At 38.1% G+C, this 19,923-nt stretch overlaps 1 protein-coding gene across 7 annotated transcripts in view; it reads left to right on the plus strand.

The window, feature by feature from the left end:
• DENND4A (DENN domain containing 4A) overlaps positions 1–19,923 on the plus strand; it is a 132,145-nt gene that overhangs the window by 93,782 nt on the left and 18,440 nt on the right. For 2 of the 7 annotated variants that reach the window (XM_019832212.3, XM_019832214.3), the window contains exons 18-25: positions 351–479; positions 740–881; positions 1,282–1,413; positions 3,575–3,691; positions 4,540–4,671; positions 8,776–9,875; positions 14,694–14,883; positions 19,365–19,459. In XM_019832212.3, the coding sequence (XP_019687771.3) occupies positions 351–479; positions 740–881; positions 1,282–1,413; positions 3,575–3,691; positions 4,540–4,671; positions 8,776–9,875; positions 14,694–14,883; positions 19,365–19,459 (2,037 nt within the window). The remainder of the gene's footprint in view (positions 1–350; positions 480–739; positions 882–1,281; positions 1,414–3,574; positions 3,692–4,539; positions 4,672–8,775; positions 9,876–14,693; positions 14,884–19,364; positions 19,460–19,923) is intronic. The other 5 variants (XM_019832213.3, XM_011282934.4, XM_019832216.3 and 2 more) reach the window with 3 other exon arrangements.

Below are 19,923 nucleotides of genomic sequence, written 5' to 3' on the forward strand. Positions count from 1 at the left end.
TTTTTTTCAAATGCATTTTAGGGGCACCTGAGTGGCTCAGTTGGTTAACCATCCAACTGCAGCTCAGGCCGTGATCTCACGGTTGGTGAGTCCGGGTCCTGTAGCAGGTTCTGTGCTGACAGTGCAGAGCCTACCTGGGATTCTCTCTTTCTCTGTCTCTCAAAATAAATAAATAAACTTAAAAAAAGTAATAAATGTATTTTAAACATGTTTTTTAACGCATTATTTTAAAAACTTAAAAACGGGAAAAACAATAGCAACTGTAAGAAATGAAATAAAAAGCATTACTTTATTTTGGATTTATGTTCATGCGTACTTTGTTTCTGTACACTCTGCGTTTTGTGTTTCAGGTGTGCTACCGCATTCTCATGCAGCTCTGTGGACAGTATGATCAGCCCGTGCTTGCAGTTCGAGTGCTTTTCGAAATGCAGAAAGCTGGTATTGACCCCAATGCCATTACTTATGGTTATTATAATAAGGTAATTACTTTGATTTAGTGGAGAGAAAGTATAACTTTTGTGATTATACAACCTTAATTTATTGGCAGAAATCATTGATTCAGGCCTTGTTTGGCATTAATTTTGGAGCACTAAAGTATATTTTGTAAACCAGATAAGATTTTTTATTCTATTTTGTGTTATATAATCTGTTTAGATCTTCTTTAGCTTAACTATAAAGCCAATGTACACTCACTTATCAATATTATTTTACTAATTATTTTATTTTGTTGAATGCATAGGCTGTTCTGGAAAGTACTTGGCCCTCAAGAAGTCGTAGTGGCTATTTTCTTTGGACAAAAGTAAGAAACGTTGTTTTAGGAGTAGCACAGTTCAAAAGAGCTTTAAAGAAACACGCACACTTATCACAAACAACTCTCTCAGGTAATTAAAGGTTCTTAAAGGATGTATATGTTTTACTTTAAAAAAAAAATCATTGACTAGTTACACTTTACATTTCTTTAGAAATTTTACATAGTTTCAAAATATTTAATGTTTTCTAGTTTTTATTGCCATTAAGCAAATTCTAATATTAGAGTATATTCCCCTTTGAAAAACACCAAATTTCACTTTTTTCCTGGAACTATTAAATTATGAAGCTCTGGTGATCTTGCTGTAGTGTTCAGTAATAAATCACAATAGTTATAGTTGGTATAGTTGTATTTTGCTAATTATGTGGCACATTTCGTGTTCAGTATTAGTGGATTATTAGCTTGAGCAACAACTAATGTGTATTTTTGGTATCTCCCTGAGTAGTAAAATGCTGTCACATTGTGTTCTTAAGCAGATGGCAGTGACCTGGATGCTATTAGTCATGGCAGCATGGATAGTGGTCATGGGACACAAACTGTGGAGCAGGCACCTTTTAATACGGGTTTAATCAAAGTATATGCTACTGATGATAGATCTAGTACAGGTTTGTGTGTGCTTATGTATACATTTATTACAGTACATTTTACAAACTAGATTTGCTCGTCTGTCTTTTTTAGATTTTAATTTTCAATGATGTATTTAAGTTAACTGTCACTTTTTAATTTTATATGATAGGCATTTGGTTTGATACTGTGTTTAATAATTACATGCTGTTTTATTCATTCTTTATTTGAATAGAAATAAAAGTGTGAGAGTTTATTCAAGTATTTAGCCGATGATAATCCAATTAACTCTGGATAGCACACAGATATCTTTATCATGTAATTTTTTAAGGATAAATTCTTCCTTGTAATTGTGAAAATGTTATTAGAGGTTTTTTTAAAGAGAAACTTTATAGTCCTGATCTGAGTTAATAGTACATATCAACATCAACTTCCTGGTTTTAACAGTGTATTATATTTCATGTCAGATAGTATCATTGAGAGAAGATGGGTAAACAGTACACAGGAACTCTCTGTACTGTATTATTTTGCCAGCTTCTTGTGAGTCTTCTACTATAGTAAAATAAAAAGGCATTATAAAAAACTTTTCAAATATATATAAAGCTTGTAGTCTTCTAGCACTGAAGATGCCATTAATTTCCTTAAAATACCAGATTTGTACATAATCTTCCTCTAAGAATTAAAACTGACACACTGAAATTTGTTGAATAATTCTGTTCTTTTCATTAGTACATTTAAAAAAGATACATGACTTTTGTGCATAGTGTAAGAGCCACCTCCTAACAGACAGAAATTTTAAATTAAAAATCTGAGCATTAATAACAAAATATGAAGGCTTCTTTCTCTACATATGGTAACATTATTTTGGTCTGTCTCCTTTTATGCCTACTTTTAAGAGTAATGAATGTAAGCAAATTGTGTTGCAGTGTAATTTTCATAGTTGTTCTTACTTGGCTGGTTTTATATTTTGATCATGCGATATGAATTAATCCGGGTTATAGTAGTCATCTTCAGGCGTTCTCTCTTAAAAATGAAGAAATCAATTTTATTTTTTAGTTTTATTTTTATTTCAGTAATTTCTACACCCCACGTGGGGCTCGAACTCACAACCCTAAGGTCAAGAGTCGCACCTTCTTCTGACTGAGCCGACCAGAGGCCCCTCTATGTTTTGTTTTTAAGTGTTGCTTTTGAAAAGTTTATTTTAAAGCATTGCAAAATCTAACAAAAGTATGAATTTCCATCATGATCATCTTCATATTTTTAAATTTGTATTTTCTGTGGAAATGGAGCCAAAAGTTTGATTAGAAAAAAAAAAAACCCTCAAAATTATAATTTTAAAGTAAATACCTAGTGATACTTAATACAGTTTCTTTACACAGTTCTTTATAGGTTTATAAAACTGTTCAATATATAGCCTCACTCATATAGTCATAACTGCTTTGTGTGTTATAAATCTGGAGACTTGAAATCCAAACCAAAAGGTTGAGTGGTTTGCTTAAAATCGTGTCTCCTAAGATGGAGAAGTAGGATTTAAAACCTTGTATTTTGATGCTAATCTAGTGAAAACAATTTGCTGAAAATTACAGAGGACTTCTTGAACAGCAATGTATTAGAAGTTCTGTCAGTGCAGGGTTTGCTTTTCTTAACAGTGACACATTTTTTTCTCATTCCCATGTATCTGTACTCAAGTGCAATTCACTAATTATTCCGTTGGACTTGCAGAAAAATAATTACCTATCAATAAATTTAAATAAACCCAAACCTAAATGATTTTTGGGTAGAATCATTTATACGTTTGGCTTCAGTGATCTGCGTGTGAATGTTCTGTCAGGAACTCCCTGCAGATTTTTCTTCTCCATTGCTTAGCTGGAACTTAGACTTCAACCTGGAAAGGTCATGGGCTTAAAGAACATCTGGATAGTCTGTACCTTTAGGATCCCCGACAGTAGTGTGAATGTACATAGTCTCTTTTGACTGCAGTGTGGAGCCAGAAATGTTACTTTGTGATCATCCCTTTCTTGCATTAGTAGAGATGGAGGAGGGGGGCTGACAAAATAATGCTTTCAATTGTAAGTTATCCAGAAAATTTCTCATCAGTAAGTCTAAACACTAGTGTGTTGCTCCTAAATCCAGTTGTTCTCAGTAAAGAAGCTTATGATAAACAGCAGAGGGTTTTTGTTTTTTTTTTTCTCTTTTTCCTAGGTGGCCAGTCTGATCTTGGGTATAATTCATTATCTAAGGATGAAGTTAGAAGAGGGGATATATCTACTGAAGAAATTCAAGAAGAAAAAGATAAGAAAGGGAGTGATTCTAGTTCCCGTAGGTATTATTTAAGTTGATATTGTATAAATTTGTGCACGTCCATTAACGGAAAACACAAGTGGCTTCAAGTATAAAAGTACTAATTTTATTTTCCAAGTTCCCATTATAACTCCTCTTTCCTCACATTACAGGCTCTCTTCACCACCTAATGTTCCAACACACAAATACTTTATGTGTAAAGTGTCTCGTCTCAGTGGCACAACACTCTCCAATCAAATTCTCTTCTCGTAGTACAAATATATATATTTCTTCAAACAGTGGCTCTTTTCTAAGGTTTAACAATATTTTTATGTAATGCTTTGGTAATGGTCTGTGACTTCTATTTTTCCCCTTTGCCCACCTCCATCAAAAGCAGTGTTTCACAACCAAAAAGAAATACAAAATGTGTGGACCTCACACGTGACCAGTACTTAGTAATTTGATACACGTCTTGAGGCCTCAAATAACTGGAATCATTTACTTGTGATTGACAAATAGATGTAGAGGTGTTTGGTATTTTCTAATCACCTATTTTAAGATAGAAATATTTAGGGGGTGCCTGGGTGGCTTAGTCGGTCGGGCGTCTGACTTTGGCTCATGTCATGATCTCACAGTTCGTGAGTTCGAGCCCCGCGTCGGGCTCTGTGCTGACAGCTCAGAGCCTGCAACCTGTTTCAGATTCTGTGTCTCCCTCTCTCTGCTCCTTCCCCACTCATGCTCTGTCTCTGTCTCTCTCAAAAATAAATAAATATTTTTAAAAAAAATTTTTTTAAGATAGAAATATTTAGAACTGAAAGCTTCTTCTCTTTATGCCTTCTATGAAGTACATAGCTTGTATCTTAATGATTTCACTTTAATCTTTACAGTGTCAGAGAGCGAGAGTGCAAAAGGAAGTGCTGATTGTCTTCCTGAGCTTAATTATCAAAGTTCTTCCAGTATAGTTCGCCCCAGTGGCACCAGTAACAATGGTGCTGATAAAATATCAGAAGAAGGCTCTGGTAAGTTGAACAGTACACATCTTTTGAGTTTCGAATGATGGACTTTCTGGAAGGGGGAAGTGGGAGCAAGTGAGATGATCCATCTGAGGGTACCTTACACTTACCAGTTTTTAGATGAAGCATATAGTTCTTTTTGTTGTTGTTGTTGTTTTAAGTTTATTTATTTATGTTGAGAGTGAGAGAGTGAGCACGAGCGGGAAAGGGGCAGAAAGGGAGAGAGAGGATCCCAAGCAGACTCCAAGCTGTCAGTGCAGAGCCTGACATGAGGCTTGATCCCACAAACCATGAGATCATGACCTGAACCGAAATTGGGAGTTGGACACTTAATTGAGCCATCCAGGAGCCCCTGAAGCCTATAGTTCTTTAATCTTCATTATTGTCCCTGTTTTCTCAGAAGCAAGAGGATAGTCTTCCAGATAGTTTAGATAATAATACCTAATATTTTTTTTCTTTTCAGAGTACTTTTTACATATTATTTTGTATTTGTTAATAGAACAATGCTTAGATTAAGGAGAGAGGATATAAGCACTCTTTTATAGATGAGAAGACTAAGGCATATTCTGACTGTTGACAGGTCACATAAGTTCTCACCTAATTAATGGAAAAGAGTGTTTAGGATTTGGGATAATATTTGGTCTCACAAATTTTCATCAAATCATTTTTGGGGGAGGGGCGCCTGGGTGGCTCAGTCGGTTAAGCGTCCCACTTCAGCTCAGGTCATGATCTCACAGTCCGTGAGTTCGAGCCCTGCATTGGGCTCAGTGCTGACAGCTTGGAGCCTCGAGCCTACTTCAGATTCTGTGTCTCCCTGCCCCTGTCTGCCCCTCCCCTGCTTGTGCTCTGTCTCTGTCTCTCAATAATAAATAGTTGTTAAAAAAATTTTTAAAAAAACAAAACATGTACTATCTCTCAGCAGAAAAAGTTTGCAGCGCCCCCTGCTCTAGCTATCAAAAAAAATGTTAAATGATCTATAGCCATCTTACTTTGCATTTCTTCATTAGATAATTGTTAAAACTAAAATGTTAACATTTGTTTCATTGGCGTTGTGGAATTGCCTCACCACCATTTAGTCCCTCCTAGTCATTATCTAATTATAACTCTTAATACCTTGCCTTTGGTAGTCTTTGCTCTGTAGTTCTTCCATTACTATCTATTCATGCTTGCCTTTTTCCTAAGATCTGCTTTTATGACCTTGCTGTTTTAATATGATTGTAAACCATCCTTTGATCCTGACATTTTGTCAAAGTAATCAGCAGCTGACTCATCGTCTGACTTCTGTCTTTGCTGAACAAGTCAGGTTTTAAAAGCCTATGATAGGACCACCAGCCACATCTATCTCCTTTTATCAGGAAAGCAAAAACTTTTCCAGAAACCCTCAAAAACTGCTGCTTTAACATTACTGGCCAGAATTATGTCACAGAACTGCCTGGTCCAAGGAAGTTACGTAGTTTGTGGCTCTGTGTCAGAGGCATGAAGCATCCAGCATAGTCTGGTGGACCTTAGCATTTATATGAACCAAGGATTGGACTAATTTAACTGTAAGTAGCCAGGTAGTATTTTAGGCCTTGCAGGTCACACACAGTTCTGTCACCTAATCTTCTTTGTGGGTGTGTGATTTTTACAACCTTTTAAAAATCTAAAAACCAGGGGTGCCTGCGTGACTGAGTTTGTTAAGCATTCTACTCTTGATATCGACTCAGGTCATGATCTCACGGAGATGGGATTGAGTTCCCCGCCAGGCTCTACGCTGAGCTTGGATCCTGCTTGGGATTACCTCTTTCCCTCTCTCTCTGCCCTTCCCCCATGTGTTCTCTCTCTCTCTCTCTCTCTCTCTCTCTCTTAAAAATAAATAAACTTAAGAAAAATGAAAAAACCAGGGGTGCCTGTACAAAAACAGTCAACAGGCCAGATTTGGCTCAGAAGCATAGTTTGCCCTCCCCTGGTATAATTTGATAACCAGCTTTATTTGCCTTCAGGCTGTAGCATGGTTCTGACTTTGCAAGGGAACCCTTACACAGCTATTTAAATGCAATCCCAGAGTACTGTCTTTGGGTTGTAAAATTCCTTCAGGTCGGGGTGCCTGGGTGGCTCAGTCGGTTAGGCGTCCAACTAAGGTCACGATCTTGCGGTTTGTGAGTTCGAGCCCCGCGTCGGGCTCTGTGCTGACAGCTCAGAGCCTGGAGCCTGGTTCAGATTCTGTATCTCCCTCTCTCTCTGCCCCTCCCCTGCTCGTGCACTCTCTGTGTCTCTCAATAATAAATAAACATTAAAAAAAAATTCCTCCAGGTCTTTGATAATATATAATCTGTCAAGCAGGAGATTTCTCAGAATATTAAAAGAAAGCATATTTTTTATTTTTTATGTCCTTAATCATAAGGTGATATAGAAGCAAAGAATAAATTTTACCTTTCTGTTGTGCTATTTTCCTTGTTAATGATATATGCTTATTATATTATTACTTGTTATATTATTACTTTTATCTCCTATCCTGTTAAATGAATACATCACATGGCAAGAAAAAGGCACATTTTTAATAATTGCCTGGTGATAGCACACTAATTCTGTTGGATAAACATATAAAAAGAATAGTTAACAATACCATACCTAGGCTAATGCTTTAGAGAAGACTCCCACATAATTAGAACAGTTAAGGTGATCAGAAATCTAAATGTCTGCTTTCAGCCTTGGTATCTAAGTAATTTGGCAAAAAGCAGTGAAAAGTGTTTCTGAGTAGAAAGTAGCCATTCACATTTGACTGTTACAAACTTGCAAACCATATGTAAAACAAAGGTAAAATTATTTAGCCATATCTATAGTCCTAGGATTTAGAGCTTTTTAAAATAATTTTTACATATGGGGTAAAACTAACATAGCTGCCTTTTATTTGGTTTGGTTTAGCATTTTTTGTTTTGTTTTTCATTTTTACAGGCAGAAGTCTTAGAATCTCAAGGTCATCTAGTACAACCACGATTGCGTAACTGTTGCTTAATCAACTTAGTAGAATTAATATAAATTTATTATTAAATATAAGAAAGGTACATTTAAAATTTTTTTTTGAGTACGCACAATGTTACAATAGTTTCAGGTGTACAACATAGTGATTTAGCATCTCTAGACGTATGGTGTGCTCCCCACAGTGGAGCTACCGTGTATCACCATACGACACTATTACACTGTCACTGGACGTATTCCCTATGCTGTGCCTTTTATTCCCATGACTTATTTCTTCCATAGTAGAAAGCCTGTATCTCCCACTCCAAGAAAGGTAAATATTAATCTTAATTTATCAGTTTTAAAAAGCAGTACACGCTGGGGTGCCTGGGTGGCTCAATCAGTTGAGCATCGGCCTTGGGCTCAGGTCATGATCTCATAGTTTGTGAGTTCAGGCCCCACGTCAGGCTTTGTGCTGACAGCTCAGAGCCTGGTGCCTGCTTCAGATTCTTTGTCTCCCTCTCTCTCTGCTCCTCCCTCACTCACACTCTATCTCTGTCTCTCAAATATGAATAAACGTTAAAAAAAATTTAGGGGTGCCTGGGTGGCTCGGTCAATTGGGCATCCAACTTCGGCTCAGTTCATGATCTCACCACTCGTGAATTTGAGCCCCACATCGGGCTCTGTGCTGACAGCTCAGAGCCTGGAGCCTGCTTCAGATTCTGTGTCTCCCCCTCTCTCTGCCCCTCTCCTGCTCATGCTCTGTCTCTTTCTCTCAAATATAAATGTTAAAAAAATTTTTTTTTATTTAAATAAAAATAATTTTAACAAGGAGTACATGTAAATGTCTCAGAGCATACCTTTCATAGTCAGTCATGTCTGGACTTGAATCCCACTTCTTTCACTTAAGGGCTGGGTAACTTTGGGCTAGATAATTAATCTCTCTGAGTGTCAGTTTCTTCTCAACCCGTAAGGATGTTGGAATGATTGTAGTAGATAATGCGAGGAAAGTGCCTAGTTATGGTGTCTGTCAAATAAGACGGTACTCAGAGGAAATAATTCAGTGAGTACTTGCTATTATCACTTTCATTACTTAGTATTTTCAAAATGTAATCCACCTTACATTTGCACATGACATTTTTCATGGCTAAAAACACTTGACTTGTTTTTCAGAAAGCACATCTGAGCTGCTCTTAATGTCATCCTTTGAGGGTCCAAATGAAACAGGAAAGAGTCAAAGTAGATGCTTCAGGAAAAGACATAAAAGTGACAACGAAGCTGATTTGCAGCAGCGACTCTCCTGGGGAAGCAGAGAGCGCAGTCTTAGCGGAGGAGTACTGGTGGGACTTGTGCTCAGCAGAGTCAACCAGGAAGCAAATCCTGGAGACATGGCCGAAAAACTAGGAGCTGACGCAAAAATACTTTCAAATGTGATCTCAAAAAGCACAAGACCAACTAGTCTTGATATTGGAAAGCCACCTTTGAGATCAAAAAGAGACAGTCTAGAAAAGGAATCTAGTGATGACGATACACCTTTCGATGGTTCCGATTGTTTGGCAGATAAAGTGGATTCTCCCGTTATTTTTGATTTGGAGGACTTAGACAGCGAAACAGATGGGTCAAAAGTGGGATATGTTGCTTCACAAAACCCCAAGAGGATTCAGCGTCTCAGCAGCAGCTTTTCAGTAAAACCCTCTGAAAAAACGGATGTCGCCACGGGGTTTGATCCCCTCTCCCTTTTGGTTGCTGAGACTGAACAGCAGCAAAAAGGGGAGGAGGAGGAGGATGACGATGACAACAAAAGCGTTTCAACACCATCCGCCAGGCGTGATTTGGCTGAAGAAATTGTGATGTATATGAATAACATGAGCAGTCCGTTGACGAGCCGCACGCCAAGCATTGATTTACAACGGGCATGTGATGATAAATCAACTGGTAAGAAAAGTCCAACACTGGTCAAGGCGTGCAGAAGATCCAGCTTGCCTCCTCATTCTCCTAGGCCGATGAGACTTACCAAATCTAAAAGTTACACGAAAACTGAGGAGAGACCAAGGGACAGACTCTGGTCTTCTCCGGCCTTCTCACCTACTTGCCCATTTAGGGAAGACTCTCAAGACGCATTAACCCATTCGTCACCTTCATTTAATTTAGATACACTGCTAGTACCTAAACTAGACGTTCTGAGGAACAGTATGTTTACTGCTGGGAAAGGAGTTGCAGAGAAAGCCAGCAAATGGTATTCAAGATTCACCATGTATACCACCTCATCTAAGGTAAGTTCTGTTTGTGTTTTCTACTTTCCCTTTTACCCTCCTCCACCACCAAAAGCCCCTTCCTTGCAAAGACGTCCGTTTTTACCATTCTCCTTAAACACAACTTGACCAAAAAGGAATCTTGGGATGCATAAGGTTTGTAAATATCAGAACCTGAACTTGAATAATAACTTCGAAAGAAAATTCACTAACCAAGGGTTATGTTTTTAGTTCACTTTTGAACGAAAATGATTGTAGCTGGAGTCAAAATTAGTGTTACATGAAAATGCCTACTGAACTTCATTATTTCCTTCAAAATGGGGATTTTTTTTTTTTCAGGTAGTGTCTAGCATGCCTTCAAAATGATCAGCCGACATAGGATTTTTCCTCCTAGTTAGGATGCAGTAGCTTGTGACGGACCCACTACATATCTCTGGAGAGCAAAAAGCTAAAGGAAATATAAAGTATCTGTTTAAAGTCATCAGACATTTGCTAAAGCAACTAGAAAGTACTGGGGCAAGATTCTAGCAAGAAGAGAATAGCAGAAAGGAGACAGGCTACAGCTACATTTCCCCTGAGGGCATTTGTTGAATCTGAGCTCAGAACTGGGAGTTGCAAATCCCTTATCAGAGGGCTGAGGAGAGGTGAGGGGCCACAGAGCTTTGGGGATCTTGTAAAACTGGAAAGACAAAACTAGAGGCTTGAGGGTCCTCAAATAACACCAATTTTTTTCCTTCAAGATATGTTCCAAATACTGATAGTGCATGAGACAGGAGGCTAAAAAGGTAAGCCGAAAGTCTCTGACAAAACAGAGTTTTCAGCAGTTTCACGGTGTTGGGAATACAGTTGCAAAGAGTTCCTAAGGTCTTAGGGGGCGGGAGTGGAGGCAGGGAGCTTCGATAAGCACACAGAGCCCTTGGTCAGAAGTCCTACAGAGCCATGCTGTTGGCAAACCAGAGGTGGACTACACCTGACCAGAACTGCACCCCGGGCTTGCCTCAGCTCAGCCTGTGATTAGATGAAGATAATCAGCCTTTATCTAACACATGAAAGAGTGTGCCCTTTCCAGAGGAAAAGAATATCATTAGAGTCCTCATAATTTTTTACATATAATTTTTTATATTCTATCATTTAATGAAAAATAGCTATACCAAGAGATGGGACCATAACTAAAAAAAGAAAAACAGGGAGTGGGAAGAGACCTTCAGGTGGTCCAAATAGTTAACTTAGCAGGAGACTTTTGAAATACTTTTAGTATGTTCAAGAAAATTGAGGAAAAGGTGAAAAACAGCTGCAAAGGTAGAAAGTTTCACTGGATAATTATCCATTAAAAAGAATCAAGTATAAATTCTAGAACTGAACAAGATTTGAAAGTAAGAATGCAGTAGTTCAGTAGTTGGACTTAACAGCAGACAAAACACAGAAAAAGAAAGTAGTAAACTAGATGGAAACTCAGTAAAAAATATCCACTCTGAAGCACAGACGGGAAAACAAATGGAAAATACAAAAACAGAGGTGGGATTTAGTGACAATGCCTAACACTGATGTAACTGAGTTCCAAAAGAGGAAAGAATGAGATGGAAGGAACATTTAAAAAGCGAATTGCCAAAGATTTTCCCGAAGTGACTAAAGATGGCAACTCACATATTTAGAAGATCTACAAATGTCAAGCAGAATAAATGCAAAGAAAACCATACTTAGGCATCTCCTGTTAAAACAGATGGGAATGGAATACAAAGAGGAAATCATAGAAGGAGCCAGGGACAAGAGCTGTCTTACCTTCAAATGGAACAACAGTAAGAAACTGACACTTGTCTTCTGAACAGAAACTTTGATGTCCGGAGGTCCTGGAAAGACCCCTCTAGAGCGCTGAGAGAAAACCGTCACCCTGTTTTCCTACACCCAGCAAATATCGTCTCTAAAAATTAGGGTGAGAGTCCCAGTTCCACTGTAGTAATTTAAGGCCACCAAAGCCCATCCCTCCCCCTGAATGTAACTAAAATCTCCAGACAAAACACAAAAAAACAACTAAGAATTCTGAAAAAGCAGGCAGGTTGTGGGGAGGGACCCAGACAGAGGTGAATTCCCCATTTGCTTTTCTCCTGCATCTTCACCCCAAGAGCAGGTCCAGTCACTGTGTGGCATGACAGCCCTGGCAGCTGAGACTTCAAGAGAAACCCCACAGTTCCTGGGCAGAGGAACCAGAGAAGGGGGGCAACTGTGAGCTGGAGAGTTTGAGGGGAATCTGAGAGAAGGGGATTCCCAGATTCTGTGAATGCCCCAAACAAGAGTCCCTTGAGCGACACGTGCATGGGATGAATGCAAACCAGCAGAGACGAAGCTTAGAGGACTAAACTAAGAATTAAGTCACTGCCTATAAAAATTGAAACACAAATTATAATCAGAACATAACTTTATTGCCAGCCTGCTGTAGCAAAAGCATGTGTTCTCCAAGAGATTATAACAGTACCCAGACTCCAAAACATAACATTCATGGTGTCCAAAATAAAATCCAGAATTGCTTGATAGGTAAAGAACCAGGAAAATGTGACCCAGTTCTCAAGGGAAAGACAACCCTGAGATGACCCAGATGTTGAAATTATCCAACTGAAACTCTAAAGTAGGTATTATAACCAGGTTTCCTGAGGTTAAAGAAAAACACATTTGGATAAATGAAAAGGAATTCTCAGCAAGAAATAGAAACTATTTTTGAAAAACACAGTGTATAACTAAAAGAAAAAAAAATCTGAAATAAACTCATTGGATGGGCTCAGCAGAATGGAGAGGGTAGAGGAAAGAGCCTCAGAGACTTGTGGGACAATATCAAAAGATACAACATATAATTGGAGTTCCAGAAATACTAGAGAAAAGGATTGTGGTAGAAAAGATATCTGAAGAAATAAATAAATAATGGCTCAAACTTCCCAAACTTGGTAAAAGATTTAGATTTACAGGTGTAAGAGGCTCAGTAAACTATTAGATAGGATAAACTCGAAACCACATCTATACACACGTAAGCAAAACTGCTAAAAAGCAAAGATATCCATCTACTAATAAAATGACTGCTGGGGGTGGGGGGAATTAATAGAAAATATCCTGAAAACTGTTAAAGACAAATGACACATTACCTACAGAGGAATGAGGATTTGAATGACCATATATTTTTTATCACAATCCGTGGAGGAAAGAACACACTGGAACCACACCATGAATGTGCCAAAAGACCTGTCAACCAGAATTCTTTATCCAGTGAAAATACTCTTCAGGGGTAAAGGCGAAATAAACACATTTTCAGATAAAGGAAAAGAATTCATGGCCAGCAGTCCTGCTGTTAAAATTTGCTAAAGGAAGTTCTTCAGGCTGAAGAAAATAATACCACAAGCAAAACTGTATCTGCAGAAATGAAGGAAGAACAAAATACATGGTAAATAGTTGTATAATATAAAAAAATATACTTTTTTGTCTCTTAAATTCCTTAAAATGCTTATAATTCTCCAACCTAAAACTTATGACACGTTACGGAATATGCAACATAGGTACATGTTTTACAGTGGTGAAGGGATTCACTCTGCTGACATTCATTAGTTATTATATATGAAGTGGTATGATATGAACCTGAAGTAGGCTGTAAATGATTAGGTGTGTATATTCTAATTCCTAGAGCGCCCACTTTATTTTTTTTTTTTTAATTTTTTTTTTTCAACGTTTATTTATTTTTGGGACAGAGAGAGACAGAGCATGAACAGGGGAGGGGCAGAGAGAGAGAGGGAGACACAGAATCGGAAACAGGCTCCAGGCTCTGAGCCATCAGCCCAGAGCCTGACGTGGGGCTCGAACTCACGGACCGTGAGATCGTGACCTGGCTGAAGTCGGACGCTTAACCGACTGCGCCACCCAGGCGCCCCGCTAGAGCGCCCACTTTAAAAACACAATGCGAAAAATGCCCACAATGCGAAAAATTCCTAGAGCGCCCACTTTAAAAACACAATGCCAAAAAAAGCCAATAAAAATGTTCAAATAATCCTAAGAAAGAACGACTCAACACATACACACACACACACACCATGACTAAAAAAAATGTAAATTGTATTATCTGGGCAGTAGAATTACAGATATTTAAATTTCTTTTAAGTTTATTTACTTATTGTGAGAGCAAGAGCAAGCTGTGGAAGGGCAGAGAGAGAAAGGAAGAGAGAGATTCCCAAGCAAGCTCTGTGCTGCCAGTGCAGAGCCCAGCCCAACGTGGGGCTTGATTCTGTGAACCTCAAGATCATGACCAGAGCTGATATCAAGAGTTAGACGCTAACTGACTGAGCCACCCAGGCACCCCCCTCCAATATTTTTCTTTATACAAAAATTCATACCTATCAGATGTTCATATGTATTGTTGATGTAACCAGCAGAATATTTAACTTAACATTTTGGTGTTCTCAAAAATGAAAACTGGAAATACATGTCTTTGAAACCTAGGTTATTATGGAAAACAATAAAATGTAAACATAAATTTTAATAGAATGCAATTCTAATGGTATCATCCTGGGCTGGGATTTGCAGGGAGGAAAAGGAACAATAAATGAAGAGATTTTCGAAGTCAGCCAAGGGTATCTTACTAGCAGGTATCTGCTTTGATCTAACTCCAAATGTTATCTAAATGATTTCCAGCCCGCTGTTTGTCCAAATTAGTAGCCCTTGTGAAATCGGTTGTTTTCTTTCTGTAGACATTGTAATGTTGATTAATCGATCATCTGAGTAATTAGGCATTTCCTCTGCCTTAGGAGTGACATTTTAAATAATTAACTTTAAATATGAAGGAAATTAAGCTTATAATTATGTCCTCAGGATCAAAGTTCTGATCGTACCAGTCTTTCTTCAGTGGGAGCCCAGGATTCTGAATCTACCTCTTTAACAGATGAAGATGTTTGCCAGGAGTTGGAAGGAGCCACTTCCTCCCAAGAGAGCAGTGCCACTTCAGGGACTAAGGGAATTGATTTCAGCAGAACAAGCCTGGAAAGTTCTGCCTCCTTAGAAGGTGTGTCCACGCAGCTTGGTCATACTGCATTTTATATGTGGTGCCTTTACTTTTTTTCCTTTGTTTTAATTTTGTAAAAGATTTGCGTAGCTCCAGATCTCCAAAACAGTAAGAAACCCAGGCACTTTTAGAGAGGTGTGCCTTCCAGCCCCACCCCTTCATCTGGTTTTCTCCCTGTGCCTAGAAGTGACCGTTTTTATTCATTTTGGTTTATCCTTCATTGCTGCTGCTTTAAAAATATAGGGGTGTGTGTGTTCTTACTGCCTCCTTGGCTTCTTACTCAAAAGTAACCTACTTTCCCACTCCTTGTTTTTTTCACTTAACAATGTATCTTAAATCACATCACATAGCATTGTCCCCTATTCATTTTTACAGTTGCATAGTCAATCATCTGTGGATATGTCATAGTTCATTTTAATCACTTCCCTGTTGACGGACATTAGGTGTCCAGCCTTTGACTATTATCAGTGATGCTATGATGCATGTATGTCATATTATATTTTTGACAGGGTATCTTTGGAAGATACTCAAAAATTCTCCCTTGAAGTGGTATTGCCAAGTTGCCTTCCTCGGGGGTATGCTGTTTTGCACTCCCGCTGGCAGTATATAAGAATACCTATTTCCCCACAGCCTTGTCAACAAAATATGTTGGCACACTTTTGGATTTTTTGCCATCTGATAGGTGAGGACTGTATTCCAGTTTGGTTTCATTTATATTACTCTTGTAAGTTGAGTAACTTTTTATGTGTTCAAGGACTATTTGTATTTCTTTTTCTATGGACTATTTTTTGCCTGCGTTTCACTTTTGGCCCTTTTTTTTTAAGTTTTGATAGTTCTTTTTTTATATTAGGGAATCCTTTGTGTCATATAATTGTCAGATATTTCCTTCCAAGTGTGTTAAATTTCTGTGGGTATTTTTGCCACACAGAAGTTTTTAATTTTATGTCATCAAATTTCTCAGCATTTCCCTGACTACTTCTGGATTTTGAGGTATTAGGAAAGATTTCCCCTTCCAGAGTTTGCCAATGTTTTCTTCTGACACTTGTTTAGTTTTCTTTCTAACATTTTCTGAGTTCAGCAGACTTTCTCTGTAAAGGGCCTGCTTTAAATAGTTTAGGTTTTGTGGGCCACATACATCTGTCACATATTCTTTTTTCTCATTTTCTTTAAAAAAAATTTTTTTTTAATGTTTATTTTTGAGAGAGAGACAGACAGAGCATGAGCGTGGCGGTGGGGGGGAGGGGGTGGGGGGGAGGGGAGGCAGAGAGACAGGGAGACACAGAATCTGAAGCAGGCTCCTGTCTCTGAACTGTCAGCACAGAGCCCGACACAGAGCCCGAACCCACGAACTGTGAGATCATGAGCTGAGCCGAAGTCGGACACTTAACCAACTGAGCCACCCAGGTGCCCCCATCGTTTTCTTTTTATAACAACAGTCTAAAAACCATTCTTAGCCCTTGGCCATACACAAGTAGATTTGACACCCCATTTAGACATTTAATACATTTGAAATTCGTCCTAATGTATGATGTGAGGAATGGACGCATTATAGTATTTTTTTCATTTGCACCTTCGCTATTTTAAAAAGTTTTTGTTGTGGGGATTTTCAAATGTACACAGAAGTAGAAAGAATAGCACAATGAATCCCCATTACCCTTCACCCAGTTGCAACAATTGTCAACAAATGACCAGTCTTGTTTTATCTTTCCCCCTCCTATAGTCCCAACATTTTTTCCTTCCCCACTGGATTATCTTAAAATAAATCCCAGGGGCACCTGCTTGGCTCAGTCGGTTGAGTGTCCGACTTTGATTCAGGTCATGATCTCATGGTTCATGGGTTCGAGCCCCACATTGGGTTCTGTGCTGACAGTTCAGAGCCTGGAGTCTGTTTCAGATTCTGTGTCTCCCTCTCTCTCTGTCCCTCTCTCGCTTGCACTCTGTCTCTCTCTGTCTCAAAAGTAAATAAACATTAAAAAAAATGTTTTTAAGTAAATCCCAAACAGCATATAATTTTATTCATCAGTACTTCAGTATGTAGCTCTAAAATATAAGGACTTTAATGTTTTATATTGTTAAAAAAAAAATGGAATTCAACCAAGTAAATTTGAAGATCTAACTGGCTTTCTTAAATGATTCATGAATTGGGCAGCATGCCATCTAGCAAGTAGAAGGGAGCTCCAAATTATACAAAACAGAAGGTTTTTATAGAAGGGTGGGGCAAGAAAGTTATTAGCAAAAGAAAAAGAATTTTCCAGGCAAAGTCACTTTCCCTTGGGAGAAGCAGTCTTACCATGCAGATGACTTCATCTTCCTTTGTGAGATGGAGGGGCCCATGTGGCAGACTCCTGGGCACTGGTTGGAAAATTCCTGACTGACTGGTTAAAACTATACTCTAAGGGAGGTTGAAACTGCAATTTGATTAGATATAAAGCCCTTTTGGGAATTCAGCCTTAGTGATGCGTTTTGGGGCCAGGGGTTTTCTTTTCAAAAAAATTTTTTTAACATTTTAGTAAAATCATGTATTTCATAAACTTATTTTTAATTTTATGAATATGCATGTAACGCGTATACTTTTATATATGTAAATACATTTCAGGTTACTCAATTATCAGTACTCAGGTTACCCCTAAGTAACCAGCACTCAGATCAAGAAACAGAACATTAACAACATCCAGACCCTCCTGTCCTGCCCACATCTAGTCACTGCTCCCTTCACAGATGAACGTTGTCTTCTAACACTGTATGTTAGCATGGCCAGTTAGGAACTCTTATAGCATGTGTCTTTTGTGAAGCATTTGCTGTTTGAAAACATAATTATAACATTATATTTTTAATGTGATAATATATAACATTTTATATCAAATATTCACTTAGTTTAAATTTTCATATTTATCTCATAAAGCTCTTTTTATAGGTGGTTTGTTCAAATTGGGATCCAGACAAGGTCCACTTGTCGCATCTGGTTAATATGTCTGTTAACATATGTTTTCCTAAGATATGTTTTATCTTTATTACCTCTCTTTTTTTCCATCTTGTCATCCATTCGTGAAGAAATCGGCTCCCCCCACCTCTTTTGAATAGACAAGAACAATTTATTATGCTAAGAAATAAAAGTTACCTTATAGCCTGATTCATATTTATCACAATGAATATTTATTCTGTGCTCTAGATTAATTAGATACAAAAGGTAGGCTGCCCACATAAATAATTACATTACTCAAGCCTAATAGAAGGTATGAGAAGGGAGTTTTCAACTAGCTTTAGCAGAGAGGAATTACACAGGGTTATGGGGAACCATGCAGGAAAGGACTGCAATACCACCAGCTCTCAGTAGCTTAAAGGTTGATGTGAGGCTTCAGCTCTCTCTCTCCCTCTCAACGCACGTGTGAGGCACAACCTAGGACCAGTGGTGGCAGATCTAGAACAATTTTTTTTTCATCGTCATTTATTTACGGAAGCAATCAGGTCATTCGTGTGGATTATGCCGATTGCATCCCCATGACTGGTGTTTAACACGTTTTCCCTCCTTTATTTCTTGTGAACTGGTAGTTTATCCCATGACTTATTTTTACCTTTACTTTATAAAAATGTGTTTATAACATTTTGTAACTATTGAGAAAAAAAAGAAAAGAAATGGTATGGCTTACCTCCAGTTTTACTAACAAGATATAATAGCCACTGTCAACAAGTGATTTGACCACAGAACTCCCCTTTGTTGTTCTTTTTGTTGTTGTTGTTTTAATACCTACTAATATCCATTACTCTGAAGAATACATTTGGAAATTCTTCCCTCATGTTTAAGAACAAGATTACTGCACCAGATCTTAAAAGATCCTTACAAGACAGAGAATTGCTAGTAAATCTTTTTATGATGGGAAATAAAATTAGCTATTTTACATGTTTTAGACCTTAAAACTGAACACATTCTTGTATTTTTTTAATGTTTATTAGTTTTGAGAGAGAGAGAAAGACAGCACAAGCTGGGGAGGGACAGAGAGAGAGGGAGACACAGAATCCGAAGCAGGCTCCTGGCTCTGAGCTGTCCACACAGAGCCTGACATGGGGCTCGAACTCACGAACCGCAAGATCATGACCTGAGTCGAAGTCGGCACTTAACCTACTGAGCCACCCAGGCGCCCCCACATTCTTGGATTTTAAACATGGAAAAATAGAAACAGCGAAATGGTAATGGAATGCCTTGTAGCCTGTATGCACAAAGCGCTTCCTCAGTGAGTAGTGAGTGAACACCCCTAGCATGTGGGGATCTGTAGGATTAGAGCACATGTCCTTAGGTTTGTACTCAAAACAAAAATGTATGCCTTAAAAGCATTTTTTCACTATTTATTTGGTTTATTTCTTAAATTACTATTTTAAACAAAACAGTTTGACATTTTATCAGAGGATTTATGAAAGTGAAAGATTTTCATAGCCTTTGTCATTAGTTGTAATGGTTTTGCTTTTTGTTTTTTAATCATGAGCAGGATCCCTGTCGAAGTTTGCCCTACCTGGGAAGTCAGAAGTGGCATCTTCCTGCAACACAAGTAATACAAATATCTTCCAGAACTATGCAATGGAGGTACGATTTGAATCAAAAGAGCATCTTCCTGTACTACTTATACTACTTAGAAAACTCCTGTTTCTTAAGTATTCGTGGCTTGGGGTGGAGTAACTAAAAAGTTAAACAGAGCATCTGAAAATTTCAGAATGTATATGGCACCTGAATAAACTGAAAGTATCCAGTTCTTCAGAACACTGAAGTCCTACTGCTTTACCTTTTTAGAAAAGTCCCATGCTTCCTATACATTTATTAACATATAAAAGCATTTTCATTTTCAGTATTTCTAGTTATCCCTTGTTATATGTATGTTCCCTTTGAATTAAAAAAATTTTTTTTTTTAACATTGATTTATTTTTGAGAGAGAGAGCATGCGAGAACGGAAGGGGCAGAGAGAGAGGGAGACAAAGAATCCAAAGCAGGCTCCAGTCTCTGAGCTGTCAGCACACAGCTGGATGAGGGGCTCGAACTCACAAACCGCGAGA

Source organism: Felis catus, chromosome B3 (genome assembly GCF_018350175.1).
Source record: "Felis catus isolate Fca126 chromosome B3, F.catus_Fca126_mat1.0, whole genome shotgun sequence".
Taxonomy (NCBI): Eukaryota; Metazoa; Chordata; class Mammalia; order Carnivora; family Felidae; genus Felis; species Felis catus.